The 21,505-nt window shown below is 46.4% G+C and overlaps 1 protein-coding gene across 1 annotated transcript in view; it reads left to right on the forward strand.

Annotated features, from left to right (window-relative positions):
• The first annotated feature begins 1,652 nt into the window (after window positions 1–1,652).
• The window catches only part of RAB2A (RAB2A, member RAS oncogene family), a 64,491-nt gene continuing 44,638 nt past the window's right edge, over window positions 1,653–21,505 (forward strand). The window contains exon 1 of the mRNA XM_053246213.1: window positions 1,653–2,147. Within this exon, the coding sequence (XP_053102188.1) occupies window positions 2,102–2,147 (46 nt within the window). The 5' untranslated portion in view covers window positions 1,653–2,101. The remainder of the gene's footprint in view (window positions 2,148–21,505) is intronic.

Genomic DNA, 21,505 nt, shown 5'->3' on the forward strand with positions numbered 1-21,505 from the left:
TGACATCATCACAAACTACGCCATTGAGGTGTCCCTGTGTGTCACTCACTGCAGCTGTACCTGATTTGGTTCATATTGGCCCAGGCATTGCGAAGTTGATGGTGTGGGGCACACAGACATACACACAGAATGCCAGGTGATCTCAAAAGCCTACTGGAAAGGCGGGGTGTGTGTGAAGCGGGACTCCTTTTTCCCCCTATATGAGAGTGGTCTGGAGAATGAAGACCAGATGAATGAAGACCATTAGATGAACAGGGACTGTTTGAATATGGTGGTCACACTTACAATAGGTAGTCCAGTTCACATAGGCCCTTGGCAAGTGGGTCAGGATTTTATTTTTTGTTGTAGGTATTTTAAGAGAATATTTTAAAAAGGTGGGAAAGGCAGACTTAAAACTGTAAAATTAAAAATTAAAAGTATAGAATGTTGTAGATTGCAATTAAAGATGAATGCCAGATCTGGAAAGGTTGACGACTACTGATGTACTTAATATCCATAGACTACTTATATTGCACAGATGCCAACTTACAGGGGTGTGGCTTTGAAATGGCAATCATACCTCTAAGTTAATGTGTTCATTAGGCCAAAATGTGACTTTCCCTCAGAATAACCAACAGCCTAATTGTTGGAATGGCTCTCCACTCCAGGTGCCAGTAGCTGCCAGTGAGTGCCGCTACCGAGATGAGGGTGTGCAAAGACCAACAACAACCCTACTGGTCAGAGTTCTAATTTTTTTCATCTATGTGAGGAATGAGTTTTTTCTGGGCAGCAGTATCAAGGCAGTGCGCATGCACATGCATTCAGAGTGGGACCTTCCTGATTCAGCCTGAGCAGGATCTAAAATTAACTGAGTGGACATTCAAAAATGTATGAGTACACACACACGCCTTAGAGGGAACATTGTATACTGGTGACTTTTTGAATGATATAATTTATTTGGTTTTAGAAATGAGTTCTCTGTGTGTCACCATTATTGGGGAAGGGAAGAAAAGAAACCATTTCCAACCTCACTCATAAAAAGAAGCAGCAATAGTGAGGTTTTACAACTTAAGTCACTCCTGGGTACTTTTTCACACAATGCACAATTAATCTATGGAATTCTCTGCCACAAGACTGCCTACAACCTGGATGGTTTTAAGAGGGGTTTAGATAAATTCATGGAGAACAGGTCCATCAATGGCTACTAACCCAAGGGCTAAAGGCCACCTCTCGCCTCAGAGGCAGGATGCTTCTAATACTAGTTGCAGGGGAGCAACAACAGGAGGACATGCTTCAGCTCTTGCCTGTGGACTCCCCAGGAGCATCTGGTGGGCCACTGTGTGAAACAGGACGCTGGACTAGATGGGCTTGATCCAGCAGGGCTGCTCTTATATTAACATCCCACAAGTGCCAATGTTAAATCCGCAATAAACTGCCAACAGGCAACTGCTGTGATGATGTGAGGCCATGATGCAAGAACTTCATCGACGAAATAAAATAGAGCCTGGCGACGACTGAAGGAGAAGCACAGGCCCTTATCTCTTGATCAAGCTAGCCCGGTCAGGCCCCTCTTCTGCAGTGCTGCCCCCTCCACGCTAAACCACCCGGCGCTCAGGAGTTTTCAGCGCGTCACTCGCACAGATCCTCCCCCTCGCCCACTTGCCAAGGCAAGGCACCGGTTGTCTCAGCACTTCCGGGTCGGCGAAGGAGGCTGCGTGACGTTGCTGAAGCGTTTGGTAGCCTCGCGCCTGTTATTGTTCCTGCTCCCGCGAGCCGCCGCCACCGCCGCCGCCACCCCGCGCCTCGGGACGCGTTTAGCCCCTTTAAGGGCGCAGTGCGGGGAAAGAAAAGGGAAACGCGGGGGTGGGGGAAGGCCCTCGCCTGTGGGAACGTGAAGGCCGGCGGCGTAGGTGGTCGCTAAACTGTCAAGAGGTGGAAGGCGGTTAGAGGAGCGTGGTCGTGGGGGTCGCTAACGGTTTCGAACCTTCCGTAGCGCGATCCCGACACCGAGGGGCGAGGGGGGGCATAACGCCGCGTCACTGAGGAGCCTAGAGGTGGAAGAGGAGGAGGGGAAGCAGCAGCAGCAGGAGGCGGCGGCGGCAGCGGCGGCGATTGGAAGGACATGGCCTACGCGTATCTCTTCAAGTATATCATAATCGGGGACACAGGTAAGGCGGCCACCGGGGAGCCCCTTGCTGCGGAAATGGGGCTCTGGCCTGAGCCGCGAAGCCGCCTGCGCAACGCCCAGCCTCAGCTGCCCCATTTCCGCAGTGTTGGCTGCGCCGACGTGGTAGTGACTCGGCTCGGGAGGGGGAGGTGCTCGGCAGAGGGCCCCGCCCGCGGCCTGGCTCCCAGGCTGGCGAGGCCTATGCTGTGCTTGGGAGTCGGCGTCTCTGGCGCCCTTGTTCCCTTCAAGCTGCTGGGCCTCCCCTCCCGAATCCCTTGGCGACCCAGCGAAGGGGGCGACTCTGAGAGCTGGCTTTCGCCAAGGCCTCGGGACGGTGGGCGGGGTTGTCATTGGTTTCGTTCGCAACGGCTCAACAGAGTCCTCTCTGGGTCCCGCCAAACATCTCTGAAGTAAAGTGGGAGTGATGGTAACTAACACCCGAGAGGGTTGAGAAGGCCTGACTGCAGGAGCCGCCCTGGGGTGTGGGCCAAAATGCTCATTCTACACTCGCACCCGCGAAATACGGCCGGAGAGAAAGCAAGTTAATGGAAGCAGAAGGGCCCCACAGCAGACTCACCTAGTCCAGAGTTCTTACACAAAGACAGGCCGTCGAATATCCAGAGCCCTCTTTTCTTTCCTGGCGATTCAGTTCCTCTAAACGTTTAATCTAAATATGCTTGATTTTCTTCCTGTCCTCCTGCTAGGACTTTTGTTCCCCAGGTGAGTTAGGCCTAGCCGTACCATCATAGGCAACTAATGGAAAGTTGGTTGTTTTGGATTTCATAACGCGTTACTTCTATCTCACGGTAGCCATAGCTAATTGCTTATGAAAAAATGATTTGAGTCGTGGAATATAAAAATGAGATAGAGATTCTAGTCAAATTCTTTTATCTGTGGGCCATTTTTATATTAAATATTTTACACGTTATGTACAGAACAACCTACATCATGAGAAGGTGCATTTGTGTCCCACTGTGTATATCAAACTGGTATATGCAGTAGGGAACTTGGCTCAACTTGGCTGCAGCCTCTTGCCATGTTGTACATATAGCTGAAAACATGTTACCATTTAATGTATGGAGTGGCCCCCAAACATAGTGTATTTCTCCTAGATGCTTTGGTGTATTCTTTCTTTCTCCTCCAGAAAATAACGAAAATACAAAGGCATAGTTTTTATTTATTTCTCCCCACCCCCTTCCACTCATGTGGATCTAAGATTTCAAGTCTCTGAAACCAGTTCCTCACTGTGAATTACATAAACAATTGGATTTCAGTCTCCTTCAGTTTATTTTTATTTTTCAGTTTTTTATGTGAATTGATAAAAACAAGGTGTGACGTGAATTTAAAAAGTATTTGGAACCTGTCTGTTCATATGGATCTTATGACTTAAGCAACTCTGACTACACTGATTTGTATTATTGCTGCATTATGCCATCTGGAAGTACTTAGTCAGCAAGATTAATACTGCATTCCTTTGCACACTTGCCTGAGGGAAAGTCCTGTTGAATACAGTGGGTTTACTTATGAGTAAACACGCATGGTATTAGGCAGCAAGTGAACTTTTAAAATTGCTTCTGCTGTAGTGTTTGCTACTTACAGCAAGAAAGGTCTATCAGTGGCTACTAGTCTTGATGGCTATAGGCTACCTCCAGGCTCAGAGTCAGAATGCCTCTGAATATCAGTTGCTAGGGCAGCAACAGCAGGAGAGAGAGCATGCCTTCACCTCTTGCCTGTGGGCTTCCCAAAGGCATATGGTAGACCACTGTGGGGAAACGGAATGCTGGACTAGATGGGCCTTAGGCCTGATTCAACAAGGCTGTTCTTATGTACAAGTAGATAGACTAACCTGGGATTAATTAGTTCAAGACTACAACTCTAAGCACACTTATTAGGAAGAAAGTACCATAAAACAGATTTGAAAATAGCCTTTTAGTTGCCTGTGGTGAATAAGAATAGTCTCTAGGTGTTAAAGCAGAGAAGCTCTTGTAAATTTAAAAGTGTGTTCTTTTCCTCTTCCCTCCCCTGTTTCTAGGCTTCTGAAATGCAATAAATGATGAATATAGATATGTGTAGGTAGCCAGGCTAGGAAACTTGTAGACTTAGACTAGTAGGGCTTGATTCCGTGTGAACATGCACACATTTGGGTTAGATTTCTTATATGATCGGTACACTATTACTCCATTGCAACAATCTTAGAATCCAAAAGTGTCTAGGGATGAATAAAAATTTACTTTAGCAAGGTATAGCACATGCCTTAGTTATTGTAGGTTTGAAAGTAGGAGCTTACCATTTAAAATGTGTTCCATAGTTGTAATGGGCTCTTCTTGGCTTTCAAGTTGTAATTATTTAATGTACCATCAAGAACGAGGTCAATCAGTACAATAAGTTGAATAAAAGGAACTAGCTTAACCCATGCAGAGCATCTGCACGCTATTACTTGATTATTCCCCCGCCACAGCCCCCTCACTGAGCTGCGCTCCTGCTCCTCCTCCATACCATTGCTTCCATCTATTTTATGTTATAGATTGTAGAGGAAAGAAGATATAGATATGGATAGAAAGATAGATTCTTCAATCTTCCCACCAGTAACAGCTGCATTCCAACTGACCTTAATCATCATAGGCTCCTCTTCCCTATCTGCATATGGAATTCCCAGTGCCCAGACACCACTGGGCTCATGCTCTGTTACCTCCAATTGGTAAAGAACTGTGTGGGCGGGGCTTGCCACATGGCATTTGCCACAGACCACCTAAGCCTCATCCCATACTGTGCGGAAGATGGCAATAGTAACCCCATCCTGTATTCTACCAAAGAAAACCACATAGCTCTGTGGTTGCCAGGAGTCAACACCGACTCGACGGCTCAAATTTACTTTACCTAAGCCTTTTATATAGAGATGGATTAGATATTGTTCCCAGTTATTTATTTTTTTAAATGTATACCCCTGCTTTTCTGTCAAAAGAAGCCCAAGGTAGCTTACAAAAAACATTTAAACATGGTTCATGTGAACATAAGATTTCACCTTTTGGTTGAATTTTGGTTAAGACATTGAACAACAACACACACACACACACACAGCCCTTGGAAATAGGAATTTGTTCGGAGATTTCCTGTTTTTACCCTCCCCACAGGGTTTGGGAGAGTAAACAACACACACCTGATTGGGCACAAGAATGTAATGAGGCAGCACTGGGTGGTATCTCATCCACTTGCTGTGATGCGTTCATTCTCTTATGTACTAGGAGTTGCTTTATTTTCCTATGTACTGAGGTGGGAAGAGACAGGAGACTGTCATGCAGTACACCATGTCATGGTTTGGATCATTTTGTAGTTGGCAATCATTACAGACAACCTTCCTTGAAAAGATTGTTTGCCCTCTACTAGTGATCTTCCTTCTCAGTGTGCAGTTGCAGCAGGATGTAAAGTCTGTTCTAGGGTGTGTGCTCAATTTATGTCAGGCAATAGTGAGGCCCAACTGGCGTGGCCAGTGCCTTTAGTAAACCAAGTGTGAACTGAGAATGTGCCCCAGAATCCTTTGCAGTGAACAGTATTTGATAGCTATGCAGAGGTTCTGTAGCAAACAAGTTAATGTGTAAAGGATTCTTTCAAGACAGAAAACTTGAAAAACACCTTGAAAACTACTTCCCAAAATATTACTGATGCTTAACAGTAGGGCCAATTTTTTGTTGTTGACAGGCCTTAGTAGCCAAGGCAGAACTTGCGGATGCAAGGACTTTGCCCCTCCCTATGTCTCTTACCTTGTGTTGTTACTTTTCACAAGGTGAAAAGAAACAATACTCCCCTCCTAGCTCCAAAGGTAGAGCTGAAGAGGGAGTTGAGGAGCATTCTCACAGTTGCTGAAGCTCAGCACAACTGACCCCCTCTCTAGCTTCGAACTTGAAGCTGAGAAAAATATTTGTTTGGGAAGTGGGTTGAATAGGCACTTTAAGAGTCTTGGCAGCCCAGCATCAGGATATGAAGCCCTAGTTTTAGTCAAGGTGCAGTTTTGAGTACAGTGCAGCTGGTGGGAATGATTCCTGCCCCCTCTTAGCTTTAAGCAGGAGAGGAAGATTGAGCTCCTCCCATCCTGTTAAACATGGTGAGGATGGCAAGCACAATTGTGGACTACTGGTAAGTCCTTTTGGAGTTAAAAGTAGTCAGTAGACTTAAAAATTGAGCTAACAGTAGTGATTCAGCCACTTTGTAATGATTTATATAACAAAAGAATTGACATCAGTAGATGTTCAGTGGCATTTTATTCTTAGTTGTCTTCTTCCATGTTAATGTAAAACAAGTTTTGTGAGTTATTGCACAATGAGATATGTTACAGTACTAGATAATCTAATGCCTTGAATTATGCTGTTACTTGCTTTAATTATTTTAAGAAATACAAAAATGAACAGAATTGGGTTCAATTTTGTCTACTGAGTGACTACAGTTGTCAGCATTCTCAGAACTGAAATAGCAGATCAGAAGAAGCTGCAGTTCTTGCTGGATTATACCATTTCAAATTGCAGGGATGGGGGTCATCACATGGTTGAATTACTCCCACATCTTAAAAGCAAAACAAACTCTACATATACAAAACTAGCCTGTCATGGAGAAGACTGGGTGAGAACGTTTCCCTTTCCAAACATGCAATACCACCACCTGCAGTCTGAAATGAGGTTCAACAGAGGTTATACCATGTGACCTTAAGTCAAGACTTGACAAATCGCAGGGAGCCATGGCATTTGGATTAGGATGTTCAGAGGTAGAGTTATTTAATAAAATATTTTTGTCCCAGGCAGCCCTGTTATTCTAAGTATGTTGTTTGTAAAGGGGATAATGAGAAACCCACTTGCTCTTCTCTCTACACAATGTGGAGCTCACATGTTCTTCCCTCTACACTAAAGGAGGTCCACTTCTGGACCTCTCAGCAGCTTTTGATACCATCAGCCATGGTAACCTTCTGGGTCACCTCTCTAGGTTGGGACTTGGGGGCCTGTTTATACAGTGGTTCCAGTCTGGCATGGAGGTTGATACTCAAAAGGGGATGTTGCGGGACTTTGTCCCACCCTTTGTTCTGTGTGGTGCCATGGGGATCAGTTTTGTTCCCTATGCTGCTTAACATAAGCAGTTTACATGAAACTGCTGTGAGAAGTCATCAGTGTCTACAGGCTGTCGTTATATCGGTATGTAGATGACACCCAACTCTACCTATAGTTTAATTCAACAACAGGGGGACATTGGATGTTCTTAACTGGTGTTTGGAAGCTGGGGGCAAACAAGCTGAAACATAATACAGACAACATGAAAGTGCTTTGGGTTGGTAGAACCAATTATTTGAGTAGTGAGGTATCTCTGGTCTTGGGCAGGGTCACACTCATCATGGAAGACAAAGTCTACAGCTTGGGGGTACTTCTGGATCTGACACTGTCCTCGGAGGCACAGATGGTGACGGTGTACAGAGTTGCCTTTTTCCTTACTTGGAAAAGTTGGACCTGATCTTAGGCACTTATGCTTTGGTGACATTCAGGCTAGAATATTACAATACGTTCTACATAGGGCTTTCCTTGAAGATGGCTTGGAAGCTTCAGCTGGTCCAGAATACAGCTGCAAGAATGCTTGTAGCTGCTAATTGTTTCGTGAGTATTACACTCATCCTGTGGCAGGATCATTGGTTACCAGTTTGCTTCCAAACTAGATTCAAAGTACTGAGGTTGACCTACAGGGCTTGGGGTGGGGGTTTCTGTTGAACTCCATTTGTTCATATGAACTTGCTAGGGCCCACTTTTCAGCATCTTGGGTCTTGCTCATGGCCCTGCCAATTCATTCATTTTATTTATTTATGGTGTGTTTATACTACCTCATATGTACATCTCTAGATGTTATATAACATTTAAAATATAAAAGAGTAAAAAATAGATTAAAATTCCACAAATATAAAACGGGTTATTAAAATTAATTCAGATTAAAAGTTTACAAAAACAGGTGTGTCTTGAGGGTCTTCCTGAAAACAAACAGAGAAGGAGATGCTCTTATTTCAACAGGAAGTGTATTCCAAAGCCCTAGGGCAGCCACAGAGAAAGCCCGGTCCCCAGTTGCCACAAAATGAGGTAGTGGCAACTGTAACCAGACCTCCAGAAGATCTTAATAGGTGGCAGGGTTCATGATAAAGAAGGCACTTGCTTAAATACCCTGTGCCCAAGCTGTTAAGGGATTTATAAGTAATGACCACCACTTTGTATTTCACCTGGAAACATATTGGCAGCCAGTGCCATTCTTTCAAAACTGATGTTATGTGGTCCCTTTGTGTTGTCTCAGAGACCAATCTGACTGCTGCATTCTGTACCAGTTGTAGTTTCCAGACTACATACAAAGGCAGCCCCATGTAGAGTGCATTACAGTATTCAAGCCTAGAGGTTACTAGCATATGTACCACTGTTTTAAGGTCATTTACCTCCAGAAATGGATGTTGCTGAGATATCAGCTGAAGCTGATAAAAAAAGCACTCTGTCCTGGCCACTGCCTCAACCTGAGAAACCAGGGAGAGTTTTGAAGCACTCCCAAGCTATGTACCTGATCTTTCAGGGGGACTTTAACCCCATCCAGAACAGGCAGATCTAAACCATCTCTTGGGTCCCAATCCCTCCACCCCCAGTCAGTACCTCTGTCTTATTTTAATTCAGTTTAGTTTGTTATCCCTCATCCCACCCATTACCAGCTCAAGGCAGGCATTTAGGGAACATATGCCATTTCCTGATGAGATTCTGTGAAATCACAGACTCACAGAGAAATAGATCTGGGTGTCATCAGTATATTGATAGCACCCTGCACCAAACTTCCTGATACTCTCTCCCAGTGGTTTCATATGGATGTTAAAGAGCATTGGAGATAGTAGGGAGCCTTGTGCAACTCCACACTTTTGTTCTCGCTTTGCAGAACAGCAGTTTCCAAGCAACACTGTCTGGAATCTACCAAACAGGTAGGAACTGAACCTCTGTAAAACTGTGCCACCCAATCCCACCCCCCTCATGCGATCCAGAAGGATACCATGGTCGATGGTATAGAAAGCCACTGAGAGATCCACAAGGATCAGCAGAGACATACTCCCTCTGTTGATAGCCAATTGGAATCATCCATCTATCTGATCAAGGCAGTCTCAACCCCATAGCCCACTTGAAAGCTGGGTTGAAATGGGTCTAGATATCATCCCAAACTGCCTGAAGCTTAGAGACCACCACCCTAGGTATCATCCCAAACTGCCTGGAGCTTAGAGACCACCACACGCTCAATCACCTTGTGCAACCATGGAAGATGAGAAACGGGTCTGTAATTAGCTAACTGTGAGGGATCCAATGCAGGTTTCTTCAAATAAGGTCTAGTAATAGCCTCCTTAAGACAAGGAGGCATCCTGCTCTCTCTCAGAGAAGCATTTATAATATTTACCAGATCCTCTCTGATAATATGATTACCAGAAGATATAAGCCAAGTTGAGCAAGGGTCAAGAGAACAAATTGTAGTATGCACAGTCTGAAGCAGTTTGTCCACTCCCTCAGGAATCACAAACTGAAAGTGATCCAATCTAATCCTGTAAGAGGAGTTGCTAGACACCTTCACACTAGACTGCAGTAACTGTGAAATATAGCTCGGCCTGAATACGAGATACTGTATTCACACACAAAATCGCTAAAGGCGTCTCAGCGAGTGACTGATGGTTCTGGGTTCAGATTCAAAGGGGAGGGGCTAACAGCAATCAATAGCATAGCTATAAAAACAATGACAACAATCTGGTTGGTGGGGAAGTCCCACCTGGCACATCAATCACTCTTCCTTGCTAGGCAGGTCAGAACTGTTGTCTGAAGAGGCGAAAGCTGTCAGTGTGATTGTGTGCCTTCCTGTGATCAGGAGACTGGGGCACCCCAGTCTCCTGATCACAGGAAGTCATGAAATCACACGTACAGACCTCACCTATTTCGATGTAGGCTGTAAGCGTGAGTGACCCACCCAAAAAGGAAGAGTGACATGCTGGATGGGACTTTCACCTCATTTTCAGACTGTACAGTCTCCAGTGATAATTTATTGTTTATTACATTTATAGACTGCCTCATCCAAAGGCTCTGATAACCTTAGATAATATCTAAATGAGACTAATGACTGCCCTCAGTCTGACTGAAGGTGAAGGCTAAATTCCAAAATGAAGATTGTAGCATAACAATTTGGCACAGGTTTCATTCACTTTATTGTAAGATTGTTCTGCTATTGTGATTTTCTATTTGCCTCTAGTACTTCTGTAGCCACCTCCTTGAATTCCATTTGGGCCTTCTGATTACTTGAGTGCAGTTTCATGGAGGACAGGTCTATCAGTGGCTGCTAGTCTGATGGCTAGAGGCCATCTCCAGCCTCAGAGGCAAGATGACACTAAATACCAGTTGCAGGGGAGCAATAGTAGGAGAGAGGGCATGTAGGCTTGCCTGTAGGCTTCTCAGAGTAATTGGTGAGCCACTGTGTGAAACAGGATGCTGGACTAGATAGGCCTTGGGTCTGATCCAGCAGGGCTGTTCCTGTGTCATCTTACAGGTTAGAAGCCCTAGCCCTACATAGGCAAGATCCACTACTCTGTCCAGCCCTCACAGAGTTCAGTGTCATTTATTTCCAAATAAGTTGAGGAAATCTAAGGCTGTCCTATGCATAGTTGCTTGAAAATGACACATTAATTTAGTGGAACTTGGTAGTCCTGCATAGGATTGGACTGTATGCTTGATTATCTAAATCAGACATTTGTATCTTGGTAGGCATATTTGTGTGCCCATATTTGTGTGCCCTGTCTGGCTTTTCTGGTTTTTTTTACAAAACTCACCTGAGCTCAGCTAGAGAGTTGGGAGGTACTTTACATGGACATTAGGGATTTCCAGAAAAAAACAACATTTCAGTACAAGAATGGAGGAAAATTGCAATTTCCTGCTTTTAGAGTAGCTAAATTTTACAACATTTTAATGTCTGCCTTGAACATTTCCAAGTGTTCAGATACCACAGCAATGGAGTAAAATGTTTTTCATTGTAGTTTTATTTCGGTTGTATCTTTGTTACACAAGCCATGCACTGAGGACTTGATGTGGGGAAACTACTGACAAATATTGCAGAATTAATTGTATTTTCAGTAATTTGGTCTAGGAATGCAGTCTGGTAGTCTTCAGAGCACATTGCTTTTGCAGCATGGTGGCAAGGACTTTGTACAGCACAACTTCTGGCTCCTCTTTCTTCCTGTTCACCTCACTCTTCCATATGCTACATCAAGTGGAATAAACCAATTTGTATTTGAAAATACATTTGCAATCAAGAAGCAAACTAACATATGAAAAGGTTGACATGTTTTTCGGTTCACAAAAATCTTCTATTGTCTGAAGTTCATGAAGCTCAAAGCAAAGATTTGAAATCAGAGGCTAGGTTTTTCAGACCATGATTTTGTAGCCCAGTCTTATTCATATTAACTCAGAAGTGGATTCTTGCTGAGTTCAGTGGGACTTAATACCGGTTAAATATACATAATGCCACACATCCTATGATGTTGATCAGGGGATTTGTCAAGATTCACTTCAGAACTATTCCAGTATTCATCACTTGTTAATGAGATATCATTGGGGACAGAGGAATCATTAAAGACAGTGCAAGAAGGTCCCCAGATCCTGGTAGGGGTCCAGATCCTACTTCAGTAAATATATGATGAATTTGTGAAATGTAGGCAGTTCAATCTCTTCTAATTTCTGATAATAGTTCTGCAGTAAACTATTTCCTAAATCATCCAAGCATACAACTCCTGAAGTCTCTTTCACATTAGAAACACAAGCCAAGGGGGCAGTTCTCAATTCGCCCAATTCTATAAGTGAGGAGATTACTGATAAAGTTGCCTGCACACCATATAAAGCCTTCTATAGCTGAGAGACCACCTCAGAAATCTTTAGGGCCAGTTGCCCTAACCAAATATAGTGTTTCCCCAGAATAGAAAGCTGAATGGGAGATACATCATTATTCTCCTGGGGAAGGTTCTGCGCAGTAAAAGTGGGGTTCTTCGACGTGGTCTCTGTGCTTTACACAAATGGGCCTTGCGCCTGTGCAGAGACCATTTCGGAGCTTCCAAGCTAGAGTTCTAACTTTTGGCGGTAACCCCGCCCCCTTGGTATATAGGCGGCTGCGCGGGCTTCCCTCCTTAGTCTTTTTTCGTCCGCGATAGAAGACACATAGTTGAGCACTCCTTGCTAGATCACGCTGTTAAGTATTTACCCTTGCCTGTTTTTACCCATATTTTGTTTAGTATCCCCCTTGGTTAGCGTTTTTATTTCATCCCCGGTACCCCCCCCCTTTAGTAGTTTTCCTCGAATTCGCTGTTCCATCGTGGCCCTTGGGCCCGGCCTGTTACAGTTTCTCCAGTCCTTCTCTGGCCTATGGCCAAGACTTCAAACTTTAAGCAGTGTGATCGCTGCAAATCTAAAATCCCATTGACCGACAGCCACAAACTTTGCCTTTTTTGTTTGTGCGATGCCCATAAAATTGGTTCTTGCCCGTACTGCGTGGCCTTTACTAAGCAGGCACGCAAGAATCGAGCATCCCAACTTTGTTCTTGGCTTTGGGAACAGGCCTTCAAGTGTTCAGGCTTGGACAAACCACCTACTCTGCAGGCCTCTTCGAGCGCTTCTCCTTTGGCCCGGAACTTACAGCCCATTTCTTCCCCACCAGGGATCTTGGTGAACACACCAGAGGCCAATGTACCGGTCAATCCCGTGGCTCGGGTTTTGACTTCGGTATCGAAGAATTCTGTAGCAGTGCCGATCTCGACAGCGGCACTCATTGAACCGTGCTCCGTCCAATCGGCCAAAAAGAGAAAGAAGGCCTGTCATGCTCCTACGGAGCCTCCTAAGAAGAAGCACAAATTGACTTACAATACCGAACATCAATCCGGTACGCTCCAGACAGAGACTATTCTGGATGCTGAGGTCGCCTATGCATCTAGTCCTCACGATCCCTTATACAACTCCAAGCGGGAGTCTGAACCCGAGGACCTTCCACCAGAACAGCCCTGTCGATGGTCCAGTCGGGAACTTGAAGCGGCCCTTGATGACCGCTATGCCTGTCAGGTTATAGAAGAGGCGGATTATTTTTATACCCACCAGGAGGTTCGCCAACACCGCCGAGCCTTGGCTGCTACGGAACTGCCTCTTTGGCGTTCTACCTTGCCCCGGCCGTCGACCTCGGTACCGTCTTCGATACCGAACCCACGCTCGGAGGCAACGGTCCTTCCGCCTCCACCCCAAACCACGTCTCTGCTACTGCTGCAGGTTCCACCGAGAAGTTATCCCGTGCAAGCAGCCATGGCTACGATCACCCCGGATTCTAGACCAGCTCCTACTCGGCTTCAAATCCATCCCCTTCCCCCTCCGATCTCGAGCAACTCCATGGATTCGTCTTTGGATGGCGAGGGACCAGAGTCCTCGATCTCAGACAGGATATCATTGGGCTCTTCACCCCTTACACTTATAATGGAACCCAGGCCTAGCTCTCCTTCGAAAGATTTCCGAATATACACTGACTTCGTCTCTCGTATGGCTACCTCCCTGGGAGTGCAGCTTTCCCAAGGAGATAAATCAGAGCCAGACCCTCTCTTCCAATTGATTGAGGATGATGCCCATCCATTGGTATCTCTCCTTTTGAATCCGTCCATCCTCAAGGTCACCAAGGCCTCTTGGTCAAAATCTTTCTCCCTTCCCCAGACTTCGAAGAAACTTGATTCCTTCTATAGGGTGCACACTTCTGCTGATCAGGATGACTCCTTTCTGAAACAGCACCCTTCTACTGCCTCCATCGTAGTAGAGTCCTCACTCTCCAAGTTCCATGGATATACCTCTTCCACCCCACCCGACAAAGAAGGAAAGAAACTAGACACATTTGGGAAGCGTTTATATTCAATTTTGTCTTTATTGACCAGAACAGCAAATTATCAGGCCTACTACGCCAGATACCAGTCTTTTCTGTGGGACCATGTTGCCCCATTCTTGGACTACTTGCCCGAAGAACAACAGGGCCCAGCTAAAGTTTTCCTGCATGAAGCCACGCAGGTCTCAAAACAGGAACTTCACGCAATCCATCACTTAACAGAAGGCGCTGCTAAGGTGATGGCATCCTCAGTTGCTCTTTGTCGGCACACCTGGCTCAGATCCTCCGGCCTTATGCCCGATGCCAGATCCAGAGTGGAAGATCTTCGCTTTGATGGTTCTTCTCTATTCGGAGAAAAGACTGGTGATACCCTTCAGAAGGTGCAAAAACTTCGTAACACGGCCCGCTCTATGAGGCTCCAACAACCCTCATCCCGGCCTTATAGGCCCCAGAAATGGCAGCAGCGGCCATACTCCTCTAAACACCAGTACTACCAACCACAAAACAGATCCTTTCGTCCCACCAGGTACCAACCATACAGAAAGTGCTCCAGCTTCACCGGCTCCAAGCATCAGCAGCGCTCTAAGGGGTCCCAGCCCCAAACTAAGAGACAATGACTTGAAACTCCCCCCACATGGGGCACCAGACTCTCCCCCTTCATCTCCACCTGGGAAAACATCACCACAGACTCCTGGGCTCTTACCATTGTGAGGGTCGGATATGCTTTAGAGTTTGCATCCAGCCCACCGTACAATCCTCCACTTCCCACACCAGCCACCCTGGCTCTCTTCGTGGAAGTCGACTCTCTACTCGCAAAATCGGCAATAGAACTGGTTTGCAACCCACAATCCCCGGGTTTCCATTCCTGATACTTCACCGTACCCAAGCCGGATGGCTCCCTCCGCCCCATTCTGGATCTCAGGGAGCTAAACTCCTATGTCACTTACTGGAGATTTCGTATGGTCACTATTCCCACCATCATCTTCCTCCTACACAGGAACCAGTAGTTTGTTTCAATAGACCTCAGGGATGCCTACTATCATGTTACCATCAGACCTCAGCACCGTCATTTCCTCCGCTTTCAGATAGCGGGCACCACTTACCAGTTCCACACCCTCCCCTTCGGGCTGGCATCCGCTCCGTGGGTGTTCACCAAATGCATGGCTCCTGTGGTGGCTGCCCTGCAACAACAGAACATTCAAATTTTTCCATTCCTCAGCGACTGGGTCATGGTAGCCGACAACCCACAATTCCTGCTGCGGGATCTCTGTACGGTCATTGACCTCCTTTCCAACCTGGGGCTCCTGGTGAATTACAAGAAGTCAAAACTCAGCCCTTCCAGAACCATAGAATTTGGGGGGATCATCTTCGACTCATTCAGTCAAAAAATTTCTTACCTCAGCGCAGGATCCAGGCTATCCTGGACTTGTCATCCCACTTCCTCTACCACCTGTGTCAGCCAGCTCGAACAATTCAGCGCCTATTGGGCCACATGGCTTCCACCACCTATGTCCTCCCTCATGCTCGTCTGCGTGCAAGGACGCTTCAACACTGGTTCCTCTCCGTATTCTTCCCACACGAAGATTCCCTCACCCGTATCCTAATGATCCCGCCTCGGGCCCTACATTCCTTCTGGTGGTGGACAGACCCTGTCAACCTCAGTGTCGGCTCCCCCTTCCAGTCTCCGCATCATGCCCTTCTACTCACTACGGACGCGTCCCTGCACAGCTGGGGTGCCCACACCAACAACCACAGCATCCACGGCATCTGGTCCCCAACCAAAGCTGCACACCATATCAACTACCTTGAACTGCTGGCTATTTTCAAGGCTCTAAGAACTTTCCTCCCCCAGATACCGGACTCTCATGTTCTAGTCCAAACGGACAATACTAACGCCAAGGCCTACCTAAACAGGCAAGGTGGCTCCTCCAGCTCCCTCGTGTTCCTAGCCATGGAAATGTGGTTCTGGTGCATTCGCCACGGCATCACCCCCCTGGCGGTTCACATTCAGGGTCAGGACAACGTCACGGCAGATTGAGCAGGACTCAGACTACATCCCACGAATGGCAACTACATTCCCTCATGCTTCGCACCCTCTTCCGCCGCTGGTTCCTCCCAGAAATAGACCTCTTCGCATCAGAGACCAATGCGCAATGCCACCTGTATTGCTCCAGGTCTGGGATCGGACCCCTCAGGGACGCATTTGCCATGAACTGGGCGGGACATCTAGTCTACGCCTTTCCTCCCATTCCTCTACTTCCTTGAGTCCTTCAGAAGATCTCTCAGGACCAACTGCATTGCATACTCATTGCCCTGTGGTGGCCCAGGAGACCTTGGTTCCCCCGTCTCCTCCGCCTCTCCAATCATCGGTACCACCACCTGCCGCACACCCCTTGCCGTCTTCTCCCTGCAGGGTGGTCGTCTCTTCCATCCAGACCTACAGCATCTCCATCTCATGGCTTGGCACATAGTCCCAACTTGCCCGTAGATCTGCAGAGAATAGTCAATGCTTCACATAAACCTGCTACCGTCGCCTCCTATTCCCATAAATGGTTTCGCTTTCGGAACTTTCTAAAAGACAGGGATGTGCCCCCTCACTCTGTTTCTGTAGAACATGTTTGTTCTTACTTACTGTCCCTCAAGGAGGCTGGACTGAAGATGCCTGCCTTGTGTGTTCATCTTGCAGCCATCGTGGCTAACTCCCCGCCGTCTACGCCATCGTGTTTCCAACACCCCACAGTCAAGCGATTCCTTAAAGGACTCACTCACCTCTCCCCGGACCCGCCAGTCATGGCACCTGCATGGGACCTGACCTTGGTGCTCTCCTCTCTCATGCATCCTCCTTTCGAACCCATGGCCACAATTTCTCTGGACCTTCTTTCCTGTAAGGTGGCCTTACTCATGGCTATCACTTCCGCCAGGCAGGTCAGTGAACTCAGAGCACTTAGAGTCGACGCAGCTTACCTGGTTTTCCATAGAGAGAAATTTGTCTTCAGATCGGACATTGCCTTCCTGCCGAAGATAGTTACTTCATTTCATCGCTCCCAACCGATCTCCTAACCTGTGTTCTTCTTTGCACTGTCGTCTGAGGCCGAACGACATCTCCACACTCTCAGTGTTCATAGATCGCTCGCTTTCTACGTAGACTGAACCTCTGCTCTCTGCACCTCCACCTCTCTCTTCGTGCTTCACTCTGGACCCAACAGGCAAGCAGGCCTCTACGCAGACCATATCTAGATAGGTGGTTCACGCCATCACTCTAGCATACCAGCTTGCCAGGAAGCCTCTCCCACCCTCCATCAAAGAGCACTCAGTGAGGGTGGTCGCGGCCTCCACTGCCTTTGACAGGTCCATTCCAGGACGTCATCTGCCAGGTGGCTACATGGGTGTCAAAACACTCATTTGTGCAGCACTACACCCTGGATGTCCAAGCAAGAAAAGACATGGCGTTTGGCAGGGTGGTGCTACAATCCATCTTCGCCTGATGCCTCCTCCAGGTGAGCTTGGCACGGGTGCAGCTTGCTATGTGCCCATTCGTGTAAAGCACAGAGACCACGTCGAAGAAGGACAGGTTGCTTGCCTGTAACTTGGGTTCTTCTAGTGGTCATTTGTGCTCTTACACACCCTCCCCTCTTTTAATGTCTTTTCTGCTAGTATTTCAGATTGGCAGACTCAGAAGACTGAGGAGGGAAGCCCGCGCAGCCCCTTATATACCAAGGGGGCAGAGTTACTGCCAAAAGTTAGAACTCTAGCTTGGAAGCTCCAATGTGGTCTCTGCGCAGGCGCAAAGCCCATTCGTGTAAGAGCACAGATGACCACTAGAAGAACCCAACTTACAGGTAAGCAACCTGTCGTTATTCAACCATGGTAAGAAATTCTTTCTTTGTTCCCTGTGTAACTGAAAATAATTTATATTGGGTGGCTGAAGCCCTTCAAGGGAGTCCATAGAGTTATTCAAGTCAAAGCATGGAGTAGAAAACCAGCAGGTCTCTCTATTTCTTCCCCACTCCATGCCTCTACTTTGCCTGAAACACTGGATGACAATCCTGTGCTCAAGCCTTTGGCTATGTCTTTAATTTCTTGTTCGTAGATAGTATGGCTATTTGACAGAGTTTTAGAATAATTCCTTGGTCTGCTTCACTTCTGAGTTTATTCAAGACTGCCCTAGTTGGACTGCTATGTTCTTTGAGGGTGTCTTGGAAGTATTCAGCACTCTATCTCTCTCTTTTTAAAATGACAGTTTATATACTGTGTACACTTGAAAAATATTACTACACATTTTTGTCACATTCTCAGTGCTCAAAGTGCTTCATGCGTTATAAGAGCTCATTCAGTTTTTAACCTTCCATCTCCTTTAGAGCAGTTAATAAATATTAAACATTACTTTTAAACAGACCAGTTAATGTCTGTTTCAGTAGAACACTATTACTTTGCTTCCAGAAAATACTCGGATATAGACTTCTGAAGATCTCTGGAGGAAGAAAATTTGAAAGTTTTTTGAAATTTGAGAGCAGTGCTAAAATCTTTATTTTTATTACCTGGATACAAATGGTGCCTCACATGGGATATTTATGAGAGCTCTTCTGTGAGCCTGGAGGAGAGACAGAACTAGATCTCAGATTGGATCTTGTTATCTGGGATCCCCTGCCAAATATGAATGGGCTCACGGCAAATTATCCAATCAGTACCTGTTATACATCAATGTGATAATTTAGTCTATTATTACTTCAGACCATAATCTACATCTGATTAAAAATGTTCTTAGTGGCATTTATTATAATTTCATATCTTTAATCAGATTTGAATGGAAATTGAAATGTAGAAAAATTGCAAACATGGATAGTACAAAGGCAGTATAAATGGGTAAAAATATGAAACTTGTTTGCTAGAATGAACACTTCGGAGTTGTTGAGATTTGGGCGGAGGGGTCTTCTTACCAAGGTTAGGATTGAAACTGATTCAGTTCAGTGTCTGTTGAAGTCACTTGAAGATTGTTAACCTGCCTTTTATAGTCCTATTTAGAGGGTTACAAATAAAGTTTCATGCTCAAACTTAAAACCTGCAGTACTCAAGGGAAATAGTGTTGACTAAAGATGAAATTATGGGGGGGGGGGAATACCTACAAGTAGTCTGAAATTTTTAGTTAGAAACGTGTCTAGATTTTTAAAATACAGATTTGATGTCTTGTTGAAAACCTTTGTCTGTCTTTTTTTCTGACTCATTCCTCAAAAAGGAAAGATAAACCCACTTGCAGTCAGGAAGTATACCAGAAAGCCTTTTGTCCTTCAGTTTCTAACTAGAGCACAACTTTACCAAGACTGTGCAAATCAGCATAATCATCCTTTAAGTGGAGGCATCTGAGCAACTAGTATCACAGTTGTCCTTCCTGTAGCCATATCTTGGCTTAGGTCTGGGAATCGATCCAGCTGCCTATGTTCATCTTCCCTAAGTAATGCCTTAGAGGATTTTTATTTATTTATCTATCAAATTTGTATGCCGCCCCAAACATCCGTCTCGGCACGGCTCACAACATTAAAAAGTGTGACCCTTAAAAAAAAAAAAAAAAAAACCCTTGGGTGGCTTACAAAGAAATTTTGAGAGAACCTATCCACCACTACCAAACTGTGGGTTATCAATATTTAGTCAAGTCCAAAGGACAATAATTTTATTCTTAGACACAAACTATTTGCTCCATTACTTTGCATACAGCTCAGATCTGGATAGTGGTCCTGGACATTCATAACAGTGGGTTCTGCGCCTGCGCAGACCAGCTTCAGTAAGAATTCTATAGCTCCTCAAGACGCCTGCAACCACCTACTGCACGTGACTAGCACCATCTAGCAGCGGTTGGGCGTCCTCATATTCAGTTTCTTTCTGACCGCCATTGTGATCAGACTTTGGAAATGCTTGCTCCTCAGTTACTAAAACAAAACTTTGAAATATTATGAAATCTATGGCTACAACTAAAGACTGACTTGACTACTCTTCCGGATATTGTTTTCAACTTGGTGAACCGTGAACTCAAAAGAAAAAAACTCCAAAAGACGCGGACTGTTTGACCACTCTGCTTTTGTTTTCCCTCACGGCGTGTTCACAATCTCGGCTACCCTCCTCTCTGACTCCGGAACGCCTGACTATTCTTTATCAAACTCCAGCAGACACCTTTGCAATGAGTGCCCCGCAGGGTAAGGAAAAAACGACTTTTAAGCAGTGCTCTGAGTACCGGGGAAAGCTCCCGTCTACGGACGGCCATGACCTCTGCCTTTTTTGTCTGCTTCGAAGTGCCCCGTTTGCCTAACATTTAATAAGCAAACGCTCAAAAATCATGAAACGCGATTGGAAGTGTTCCTTATGGAGGAGACACTGATGGCTTGGAAAGACTCGCCATCGAAACTGGGTTCTGCTGCTCATTCGCAGTCCAGTATCCCGCCAAAGCCTAAAACAGCCGCAGTCGGCCGTCCCTTGACATCGAGGCATCGACGCTGAGCGCCACGGCGTCATCGGCAAAACTGGCTGTTGCTTTTAAGAAGCCTTCGGATCCTTCCGCAACCACTAAGAGGGGCACCGCCACGACATCGGGTGGCAGCCCGAAGAAGAAGAAGCGCAAGGATAGACACAAGGAACGGAGGCATGCTTCGACCCACACCCCATCACCATCGGGCTTGCAGACGGTTCCGGCGCCACGGCATCGAGCGCTCTTTTTGTCCCCAGCATCAACTCCTCGGCAGTCGCCTTCGACACCGTTGTCCCTACGGCATTCTGTGCCTGAAAGGGATAGGGAGAGCATCTCGACATCGAAGGTTGGCGGCCAGTCGGCATCGAGAGCCGAGACGGCATAGACTCAGACGGAATATTCTGCTCCTGCCTCGAGGCATGCTATACCGTCGATGTCGACAGGAACCGTCCTTATCGAAGACCCGACACAGGTGTTGATCGTCTTGGACACTGTGCTCGATGTGGAGGCTGCCGATGCGGAGCCTATGGAGGAGGTTGTGTCTTTCAACCAGGAAACACCACCTCTCCAACGCAGATTGACACGCTTACTGGAGTCTGAGGAGAGCACGCGCTCTACAGGAACCTTTACTGGCTTCAATGTCTTCGAGGGTCCTATTCCCAAGACTCCTTCTCTCTCTGCTACTACCACACCTGTAATGACACATACCAACTGGAATGATGCCTGTGCCATCCCTAGGGTGCAATACGCCTTGTTTACTCAGTGGCTCAATGAATGCGAGCAAAGGGCTCCAAACTTTGTTTGCTCTGACTCCGCCGCTCAAACGTCACCGTATCCCACGCGTCAGGTACATCAGACTGACTCTGCAATACAGACCTCGTCGTGCTATGTGGAACACCACTCAGTGTCACTCCAGTGTCACCCAGGCGCTCCGTTACGACTGCCGCCACCAGCTCGGCCAGTGGCCACTCAGACTTCGACAACCCTAGCTGGAC

The sequence above is a fragment of the Hemicordylus capensis genome, chromosome 4 (genome assembly GCF_027244095.1).
Source record: "Hemicordylus capensis ecotype Gifberg chromosome 4, rHemCap1.1.pri, whole genome shotgun sequence".
In the NCBI taxonomy this organism is placed as follows: Eukaryota; Metazoa; Chordata; class Lepidosauria; order Squamata; family Cordylidae; genus Hemicordylus; species Hemicordylus capensis.